General features: G+C 46.0%; 1 protein-coding gene across 2 annotated transcripts in view; it reads left to right on the top strand.

Annotated features, from left to right (window-relative positions):
- Scara3 (scavenger receptor class A member 3) overlaps positions 1-2058 on the top strand; it is a 40078-nt gene extending 38020 nt beyond the window's left edge. For both annotated transcript variants that reach the window (XM_058578788.1, XM_046442950.2), the window contains exon 6: positions 193-2058. In XM_058578788.1, coding sequence (XP_058434771.1) covers positions 193-644 — 452 coding nt within the window. In that variant the 3' untranslated portion in view covers positions 645-2058. The remainder of the gene's footprint in view (positions 1-192) is intronic.
- The last annotated feature ends 9210 nt before the right edge of the window (positions 2059-11268 follow it).

Consider the following 11268-nt stretch of genomic DNA (forward strand, 5'->3'; position numbering starts at 1 on the left):
TCACAGGTCATACACGTAAGCTGCTGTTCTTATGCCCCCCCCAAACAGTGGAGCGATGGCCTGAACGCCCAGCGGTGGCAGCCCGGGCTGGGCTTCTTCTGACCCGCTTTGTCACTGTGCTCCACCCTGTTTGAGGGAATTGTGAAGACAGCTTCTCATGACTGACATATCCCCTCTTCTCTCCCATCCTAGGTGTCCCCGGCCCTCCAGGACCAAGAGGACTCAAAGGAGATGTAGGCATGAAAGGACCTCTTGGTGGCAGAGGACCCAAAGGAGACCCTGGCAGCTTGGGCCCCCCTGGACCCCAGGGCCCTCAAGGACAACCTGGGGAGCCTGGACCTATAGGAGAAAGGGGGCCAGGTGGTCCACGAGGCTTCCCTGGCCTCAAAGGCTCAAAGGGCAGCTTTGGCAGTGGAGGGCCAAGGGGACAGCCGGGCCCCAAAGGTGATGTGGGGCCCCCAGGACCAGAGGGGCCTCCAGGGTCTCCAGGGCCTTCCGGGCCTCAGGGAAAACCAGGGATTGCAGGGAAGACAGGGTCACCAGGCCAGCGGGGGGCCATGGGGCCGAAGGGTGAACCAGGGATCCAGGGTCCTCCCGGCCTACCTGGTCCCCCAGGCCCACCAGGAAGTCAGAGCCGCTACTGAGAAGGGTCCCTGGCCCAGACATCACCACAGCAGAAGGGGAAGAGAGCTCAGGGCAGCTCAAAAGCCACAGAAGATTGTGGTCCTTTGATTCTGATGTAGGGGTGTTCCCCAGAGTTGATACTGCAGCTTTGGGCTCCCCAAAGTGACTGTACCATAGGAAAGCAGCGCCTGCACACACACACACACACACACACGTACACACACATTTCCCTGCTGGCCAGGGTGGCCAACGGGGTTTCCCTAGCTAGGCAGGAGGAGAGGGCAGAGAACCCCCTCTCTTGTGACTGGGCCTGCCAGGGACGTGGCTACCTCAGGAAGAAGGTCTTGAATCTATCTCTGAATGGTGACCAGCTCCCGTCTTTCCAGTGTCTTCATACTCACGCAACCCAGTTCCCTGAGGCTCCCCCTGGTTGAAAAGACTCAGCAAATCTTTAGTGGGGCATTATAATTAAAACTCCAGAGACCAGGTGGGTTTGATGATAGCAAGCCCCTCCCCATAATCACAGGGACAGAGTCATCAGGATGCTGCCCCTGCCTTGCACAGGGCCGTGGGACTCTGCCCTCTCTGGCATCTTAAGGCCCTGCACACAGGGTCCCTGAAAAGATCAACTTTTTGTACGTGTCTAGACAACTCCCTACTTCAATCTTGCCTCTGCTTCTGAGGAGCAGCCCAGAGGGAATCCAAACAGTAGGTGCATCTGTAGGGAGGGAGACCAGCAGGCCCTGGAGTATTCTGCATCAATGCCACCCACTCCCTCAGAAGGCCTCAGAGCTAGAGATGTAAGACAGAGGCAGGCTTGAGGGTTCTCTCTGCAAAGCCACCCCCTGATCCACCCATGATTGGTGTGCCCTGTTCTCTACGGGGCATAGCTGTGGTGGCCAGGGACCAGGCTGCCGGAGGGCCCATCTCGATAACAGGGTGACTCTTGCCTCTCGCATCCAACTTTTGCCTCCTGTTCCCAGCTGCACACCAACTTAGAAGCACTGGGCACTGTGACTCAGAAGGGCTGAGTCTTCTTTGAATAAGCAGCAAGGGGACTGGGTGTGGGAAGAGCCTGGACAGCTAGCTACAGGCGGCATCTTTGACGTCACCCCACGTCCTCCGTCAACTTCCTGCACACACTGGCAGAAGGCGACACTGGGAGTTGGTCAAACTCACTGTAAAGCTCCCCTCCTCCTTATGTCAAGCAGATTCAGACACCCCTGGGTGGAGCAGGGAGCTGTCTCCTCCCCAACATTGCCTCAGAGACCTGCCCTCTTCCTATCCCAAGCCTTCATGGCAGCTTCCTTGTTAATACAGATGTGCAACTGGTTTGTACCACCCGCCCTCCCCCCACTGCCATGTAACTCTTCGTCTACATGATCCTGCCACGCAACATGATATTACTGACCCAGTAAAGAGCTGTTTCCACAAGGGAGGTGTCTTCTGGTTCTTTCTGCCCAACCGGGGCTTTTCTTCACATTGATCTTTCAAGGGTCCCACTGTGAACCTGGGTCTAAACCCCTGGCCTCTCATTCTAGAAGTGCTGGGCTTTTTTTTTTGGGGGGGGGAGCAGTTCCCAGTGGTTTTCAGGAGAGCCACCCCCAAAGGGCAGGAACCAAGCAGGGGTCAATGAGCCCTGTGAGTTTTACAGCATGGCCCTGTAGCTCTTCGGCTAAGATGAAATTGGAAAGTAGGACAGCCCTGGACACCTGAGGGATTCCTCATCTTTCCCTCTTTTGTCTCTAAGACAAGGAGAGAGAAGAGAAAAGGAGGAAGAGACCAGGCCAGAGCTGCCCCAAGAGGCCTGGGTCCACAGGTTCTGTTGGAACAGAGATCAGCTGGGCCCCTGGAAGTCAGCCAGGGCCTGCTCCAGGAAGATTTGTAAGGCATAGTAACCTCACTCACTAGCAGAACATAGTCTAGCGCCAACCAGGGCACTGGGTCACTTTTTTTTGGTGGTGGTGGGGGTGGGGGGTGCTTAGTAGAGGAAGTGACAAAAAGGTAGAAGAACAGGGATGAGGCTGAATGGGGCCACCATACACAAGTCTCCCACCCCCTCGGCCATCTGTGTGGCATGAAGGCCCCTCCCACCAGAACCTGAGATGTGTGGCACTGAGGGTCACTGTGTGCTTTGGGGGTCCTGGGTGAGTGAGGTCCGAAGCCCACCCACCTAGGGGAGAGGAGCACACAGTGAACCTGGCTCTCTACCCTAGAGCAGGGTGGAGAACAGGCCAGGGCTGGGTGGAAGGAGTCCTGGGGCAAGTCTGGCAGTGAGACTGGGAGGTCTGGGAAGGTAACATCAGGTGGTGGCACAAGAACAAGCAGAACGTGCTGGTGGATTCAGCTCACAGCCCCAAGCAAACCTCCCGGGAACTCCAGGTTGTGGGTAGATGGAGAACTCTCCCAGTAGGAGCAGGAAAAGGAGTGTGAGGCCAGCCAAAGTCCTAGAGTCAAACTGCTCCCAAAAGCTAGATCAAATCCAAGGGCCAAGTTTGGGGCCAGGAAGGAGACACAAGACCCCAAGGATCAAAACAGTAGATCTGAGAACATAAGAGCAAAGACCCATGAGACCTGGGAAGCTGCCACAAATTTGTCCCTGACTGTGTGGCTTGATCTAAAGACACAGGGCAGAGGAAGACATTGAACATACCTATGCAGTCATAGGGGGCTCTTTAATGTCCATCAAGGAAATAAAGAAGGGGAATTCCTGGGGTGACCACAGCAGGTGAACTCAGGACTACCAAAACTGAAGTCCTCTGAGTCCATGGTTAGCAGGAGGAAAGCTATCAGCACTGACTGCTGTTCTTCTCTTCACCCCAGAGAACTTGCTGGTCTCTCATCTGTCTGTCAGTGACCACTGATCTCTGTGCACCTGTCTCTTTCCTGTGCCCAGCTTCTGTTTGCACAAGGCCCAGTAGAACAGGGCTACTATTTGCCACCAGTGGACCTAGCCCTTCAACTACCAATTCCCAGTTCCTAGATGAGAAGTTCAATCACTAACCCCGTGTCAGTGTCTACCCTGATGCCATAGGCTGCAGTCACAGAGGGGAAGAAGGAGGGAGTAGGGGATCCCGTTTATGGTAACTCAGTCTCCCTGGTTTGCAGATGGCCATCTTCTCACTGTGTCCTTACATGGCACCAGGCGAACTTCCTCTCTCACAAGGCCACCCTCCTATCAGATTATGACTTCACTTAACCTTCATTACCTCCTAGAGACCATATTTCCAGATAACCAGGGGGTTAGGGCTTCACCCTATGAATCTTTCAGGACAGAATTCAACCTATAGCACCTGGAAATGGTCGACATTCCACAAACACCTGCCACTGTCCAGAGGATGCTCATTTCATGAATGTGAAGCTTCTCGAATCTCAGTGGGCACCACCACTCTCCTCTGCAGATGAGGGCCAGAATGTGAGCCCCTGCACACCCTTATTCCCCAATGACCCCTGTACTGTGGGAGAGACCTGGTGAGTCATCAGGCCTCACACCTTGGCTCCAAGTGAGAAACCAAAGCCTGGGAAGGTTGAGGTGCGTATGCACATCCAGGACTTGATCTTGGGCAATGCAATTTCTCGTGTCTCTGGCTCTGCTGCCACTCCGGTTCTCAGCCACCTTCCTGTGGGTTTGAACCATTAAACTGCTCCTGCTGCACATTCCCCAGGAAGGGCCCCCCACCCCCATCCCTCTCTCTGTCCCACATCATCACATAGTGTGGCCCTTTATGGATACCACTGAAACTCCAAAGAGCTGACCATGGGGCTTAGAGCATGGGCAGTCAGATCCATACAGCCTGAAGCAAACTCTAGGAATCAATACGTTCATCAATCTTTTGAGATGGATCTGATTTGCCTCAGAGTAGAAAACTAGTCCCCGATGGAGGTCCCTCAGTGGACATGGAAGCAGGATAGGTCTTGATTCTGCCCCGCTGGGCCCTTCATCCTGGGACCACAGGTCCTCTCGGACATTCAGTTTCTTCATCAGAGAACAGAAGAGTGGGCCAGTCTGACTCCACTGGACCAGGCATGGTGCATTCTCGGTCCCATAATTCTAACAATTTTAACTGACATTTTCCCTCCTGCTCAGCTTGGTTGCTTTCCTGGAATTGCCAGGGCCGGGGCAATAAAGTCTGAACCCAAACTGAAAGGTGATAGCTAGTGGAATTTCAGTCACTGGATTAGAAACACAGACTGTCCTTGAGGTAGGTTTAATCCCCACCAGATTTGCAAAGCCCTGAAGTCACGCCTGGGCCTCCTCAGGGATACCGCTCTGCACACCCGTTCATCTCACCCCAGCTACCTCGCCATCTCTCCCTGCCCGCAGTGCAGGATGGGGCTGGGCAAACCTCCTGACCTCCCCCCAGCTCCTCTCCCCAGGGCCAGGGCTGAGCTGGCAACTTCTGCTGCGCCAGCCCTGGATACACCTGTCAAAATAGAGGGGAGAACTGGGAGCTGAAAAACATGATCTGACCACACTGAACTTTCCAGCAGGGCTGGGCTGGGCGAAGCTGGGAAAGGCCTGGCGTTCCGGAAAGCCTCGTTTTAACCATGGTTGAGCGCTTTCCTGGAGATATTGCTTGACCTGCAGAAACCCAGGTCATTTGTTTTTCTTGCCTTGAGCCGTTCAGTCCTTTTGTTGCTTTTTGAACACTTGCAAGTACAAAGTTCTGTGCTTGTTGTGGTCAGGGTACAAAAGCTGGTGCAGAAGCGGCCACCTGATAGGTATGACCACCCCAAACCTGTAAAAACACAGAGTGTGCATCTCCACCTGAGCCCATCAATTCAGTACAGAGATGGGGTGGGGTGGGGGAGATATGCACTTTACCCAAGTTCCCCAGCAAACTCGGATGCCCCATAAATTTGAGAACCACAGATATAGGAGACAAAGAAAGGAACATACAGGATTTTGATCTATGTGTATTATCTCTTTTTATCATCACAAGCAAAGTGCACTTGAATGTTTTAGGTCAGAAAACCAAGGCTCAGAAAGGCTAAGTCCTTTGCTCAAGACTATGTAGATGTCAAGTGGATTTTAACCCAGAATTTAGGGAAGTTGAATATGCTGAGCTACCTCTTACAAAATGCAGTGATTGAGATGGATCTGATTTGAGATGGAAATACACTGAATCCTGTGTTTGCATCTGACAGAGTTGAAATCCACAAAAGAGGACTTGTCCAAAGTTCCAGAGCAGGCCAATGACAAAGCTGTGACAAGTTCCAAGTAAAGGACTGCCAGTGTTGCTAAACACCAGGAGAAAGAGCAGAGTGGGAGGGAGAAACAGGAGTGTGCCTCACCATGAGAGCTGGAGGCTTCTTCTCAAAGGAAGCCAGGTGTCCTTCCGGTGAGGTCCACTCCTTCTTCTTCCAGACATAGAAATGTTTTGTTTTGTTTTTTACATAGAAATGTTTAAAACCTCACCAGGCATGGTGGCACACGCCTGTAATTCCAGCGGCTTGGGAGGCTGAGACAGGAGGATGGACGGTTCAAAGCCAGCCTCAGTAACAGTGAGGTGCTAAGCAACTCAGTGAGACCCTGTCTCTAAATAAAATACAGAAAAGGGCTAGGGATGTGGCTCAGTGGTTGAGTGCCCCTGAGTTCAATCCCTAGTACTCTCCCTCCAAAAAAACACCTTAATATACAGTGTGAGGATCCCAGTGAATTTGTTCACTCATCGACAAGCAGTTAGTGAGCTGCCACTGACTGCCACGTACTGTACAGGCACAGGAGAGCAGAGCTCCAGATCCTCCTCAGCTTCCTGCCCAGAGCTTCTTTCCAAGCTGCCACACAGAGAAATGAACTCCATTCAGGAAGCAGTGGTCTCAAGGGTGTAGGAAATAGAAATCAGGAGTTCCAAGGCATCTGGAATTGGATTCTGAGCAGGTACTGGGCAGGAGGAGCTATGCAAAGAATGAGCTCAGAAATCCACAAAGACTTCCCCTTGAATGGAAGATTCCACATGCAGGCAAGAATGGGACAGCCCCAAAGGCTCATGTCTATTTCTTACACACGTGAGACCACCACTTCCTACATGGGGTGCACTTCTCTGTGTGGCACTTTGGAAGGAAGCCCACCCACACCTACATCCAGTTCATTTGGATTGGGAAAAATGTTCCCCAAAATATTCAAGTGAAGCCCATTCCCAGGAAGAACACAAATAAGAAGGAAAAGCAACACGACCAACAGTTTGATCTTTGAGAAAACAAATAAAGATTATAAGCCCCAGATAAACTGATTCAGGAGGAAAAAAGAATAAGTAAACAATATTAGTAAATGAAAGAGAGGACACTGCTATGGATCCTATAGAAAATAAGGGAAATTAAAGAATATTGGGAACAGTGTTAATGTCACCAAATGCAACCACCTAGATGAGATGGACAAATTCATGAAAGACAAAAACTGCAGAAACTCATACAATAAACAACAAAAAATTTCCATAGCCCTATGAATATTTTAAAAATTGAATTTGCAGTTTAAAATTTTCCCTAAAGAAAATTCTAGGCCCATATTATTTCATTAGTGATTTATTTCAAACATTTAAAGAACAAATAATGTTGATCTTAACCAAACTGTTTCAAATGAGAAATGGAAAAGTATAAGATGCTAAGAGCCACAGCCAAGTAATATGATACATGGCATTTTTGGTTGAAAGGTGATGCCAGCAAGCCATTGAGATGATATGATTATGTTAAGATCTGCATTCATATGGATATTGGACTCCTGCTGTTCACCTCGGCCTGCTACAGGACTCCTGGAGAGTTCCCATTGGTTGGGGAAGTGCGGTAGGAGGGAATTCCGGAGGAGGGAGTTCCTGTTGGGACCCGGGAGAAGCCGGTGGGTCAGTCGGCAATCTTCCCGGGAGCGTATGGGGCATTGGCGGCAGTTTCAAAAATAAAGTTTGTTCCTGCTTGAGTGGCTTGTGATTTTGTGCCCAGCCAGACTGCGGCAAGAAGATAAACTCATATATCAACAATTCTCACAAATATAAAGCAAAAATTCTTAACAGATTGAATTAGCAGACTTAGCAAATCAGATTTGTCCATTCATAAATAAGGCAATGCATTATAATACAGTGGGGTTCACCATAGAAATGCCAAATTAGTTGAACATCTCAAAAATCAATCAATGTAGTTCATCATATATACACAATTAAGGAGAAAACCCATTTGATTATATCTATAGCTGTAGAAAAAGTGATTCAGATTCAGCAACATTTTGCAATTAAAACTCGGAGCAGACTGGGAATCAAAGGCAACTTCAAACTAAGAAAATCCTCCCTCCTGATCCCTGGGAGACTCCCACAGATGCCTAGAACAGCAGATAGAGCCAAACCCTATAGATGCGATGTTCTTTCCTATCTGCACACACCCAAAGTTAATGTTTTTCCATCTTAATTAAACACTTACACACTGTGGCCATAACTTTTACGGTCTGGGATATGAAATCAAAACTCATGGATTTCTTTTTCCTTTTTCACAATTTAATGGGTAGAAGATCCATCCATACTTACTTAGATTTTAGCTACTTCTGCAAACAATTTTACTTCTTTTCCATTTCACTTAACGAAAGCATCTTAGGGTTTCTCTCTGGCATATCCAAATTGCCAGCATCACTACTCTCATGTTTTAGGACCATTATTAAGTAGAATAAGAGTTACTTAAACATAAGCATTGCAATACCATGACAGTTCCTGTGATAACTGAGATGTACTAAATAACTAATGGGAGAGTAGAGTACACATCATGGATATGAACCAAAGGATGATTCATGTCCCAGCAGGACATAGCATGATGGCATGAAATTTCATCACACTTCTCAGAATGGTGAGCAATTTAAAATTAGTGCAATGTTTATTTCTGATATTTTCTGTTGAATATATTCAAACTTCAGCTGACAGAGGATAACTGAAACCTCAACCCCCCCCCCCACACACACACAAAAACACATGAATAAAGAGGAACTATTATTCTTAAAGGTGAAAGACCAAATGCTTTATATCCAAAATTAGAAACAAGGCAAGACTTGACCCTCTCCACTTTCATTCAACATTGCTTTTAGGCAGTAAAATGAGGTAAGCAAAGAAAATATAAACATTGGGAAAAAAGAAGAAAAATTTTTACAAACAACACAGTTGTATATGTAGAAATTTCTAATGAATCTCAAAAAAAATTCTACTTCTACTAAAGTATAAATTTTGATCAAGGTCATAGGGTACAAGGTCAATATATAAAAATAAATTTTATCTCTATATACTAGCTGCAACAAATTAAGAAATAAAATCCAAGAAATGTCATCTACCATAGCCCCAAAGAAGATAAAATAATTGGGAATAAATTTAAGAATATTTGTGTAAAATGTATACCTGTAAAATTATAAAACATAGCTCAAGAGGATTTTTTTAAAGACCAGAATAAACAGAGATATACTATGCTCATGAATTGAAGACTCAATATTGTTAAGATGTACATTTTCACCCAAATTGATTGTTATAGTTTAGATATAAGATATCTTCCAACAACTCACATGTGAGACAATGCAAGAATGTTTAGAGATGAAATGATTCAAATATAAGAGCTGTCATCTAATCAGTGGGTGTGGGTTAACTGTATGGTAACTGTAGGCAGGCAGGGTGTGGCTGGAGGCAGTGGGTCACTGGGACATGACTTTGAGGTTTGTTTTGCCCCTGGTGAGCAGAGCTCTCTCTCTTCTTCCTGGCTGCCATGTTTCCTGCACCATGCTCTTCCACCATGATGTTCGACCTCACCTTGGGCCCAGAGTTATAGAGTCAGCTGACTACGGAATGAACCTCTGAGAACATGAGCCAAAATAAACATTTTCTCCTCTAGATTGTTCTCATTAGATCTTTTGTTCACAGTTTAAAATAATAATAATAAAAGCTAATAAAACATTGATCTGTAGTCAATGAAATCCCAACCAAATTTACAGCACTTTTTAAAAGAAATTAAGGAGCTGATGCCAATGCAAAGGAGATAGAATAGCAAAAAGGAAAAAAAAATGCCTTGAAGAAAGAATTAATTTGGAGGATTACACTGCCTGATTTAAAGATACTGTAATCAAGACAGTTTAGTATTTTAACAGGACTTAGAGGCTGCTTTTGCAAACAAACAGTTGCTCTGCACCTGTGCCTGCAAATAAAAAAAAAAATCATTGTATCTCTGCCTCAATTTTGTATCTGTCTCCTTTGCTCTGAGTGATGTCACCTTGGATTCCAGTAACAACAGGTATGATAGATGAACGTGTTACGGTGAGTCAAAAGTACCCCCTGGGCAGCAGTAACTTCCTTATCATCTTCATCCAGAGACAGTGATCGACCAAACCACAGCTGAACCCAGGCTGCTTGACTGTGCTTATTTCTGGTCCATCTGGTCTATATAATCTGGAAGCTCATATCAGTGCCCCTGAAGACAGGGCTGGAAATGCTGGTCTCCTCTGTCGTCCCAGGGTGGCCACACTGATTAAGTGCCTTTTTTGCTTTCAACATTACTTGTTCCACTTGGATTTTGGGGTGAGTAGCTAGACCTAATTTGTTGGGATCCTCAGAGTCAGGCTTCTGATTAGGACTCCTGTAACGGCATTAGCATGAAAGGAGATTGATAGGCAAATAAAACAGAATAGAGTCCAAACTGAACTTAATGTGAAATTATCAACTGAATGTATACAAAGGCACCAAAAGAAATCAATGGAGAAAAGAAAGATTCTTCAAAAATCAGTTTAAAATAATTAAATATATATGGGAAAACATATCTTGACCCCCTGTCTCATACAATACAAAAAAAATATTTTGAGATGGATTAAGACCTATATATAAAAGCTAAGACTAGAAAGCTTCTATAATAAAATATAAGAAAGTGCTATCATGAGCTTGAGGAGGCAAAGACTTTTCAGCTCAAACAAGAAAAGTATAAATGATAAAATTAAAAACTAATTAACTGGATTTCAGCAAAATTAAAATCTGCTAGGGCTAGTGGATCAGCTCAGGACAGAGCCCTTGCCTAGCAGGTATAAAACCCTGGGTTCCAACTCAGAACCACAAATAAGTAAATAATAAATAATTTGATTAAATTGCTCATTAAGAGATCCATTTAAGTAAACCATAAGACATATTACACATTGGGAGAAAATATTTGACAAATAATTTATAAATCAAATATATAAATATCTCTTATAACTGAGTAATAAACAATTCAAAAAATAGGTGAAATGTGGGGCTGGGGTTATGGCTCAGTGGTAGAGTGTCTGCCTAGCACATGTGAGGCACTAGATTCAATCCTCATCATCATATAAAAATAAATAAATAAATAAATGTAATGTGTTCATCTGCATCTAAAAAATAAATGAGTGAAACAAATAGACATTTCATAAAATAATATATTAGCCTGTAAAGAATGACCTGCATCATTAGTGATCAGGAAAATGCAAATCCAAACCATGACACCTATAGTCAAACAGTTAAAATGAAGAAGACTTCCCATAGCAACAGTTGGCAAGGATGTGCGTGGAGCAACTGAAACCCTCACACCCAGCTGGTGGGATTGTGAAAATCATGTGACCACTCTGGAAAGCAGTTTGGTTATTTCTTTAAAATTAAATATATACCTCCCATATGGTCCAGCCATTCCTTTCCT

This window comes from Marmota monax, unplaced genomic scaffold (genome assembly GCF_021218885.2).
Source record: "Marmota monax isolate L192 unplaced genomic scaffold, Marmota_monax_Labrador192_F-V1.1 WCK01_AAM20220418_F8-fsc00344, whole genome shotgun sequence".
Lineage (NCBI taxonomy): Eukaryota > Metazoa > Chordata > Mammalia > Rodentia > Sciuridae > Marmota > Marmota monax.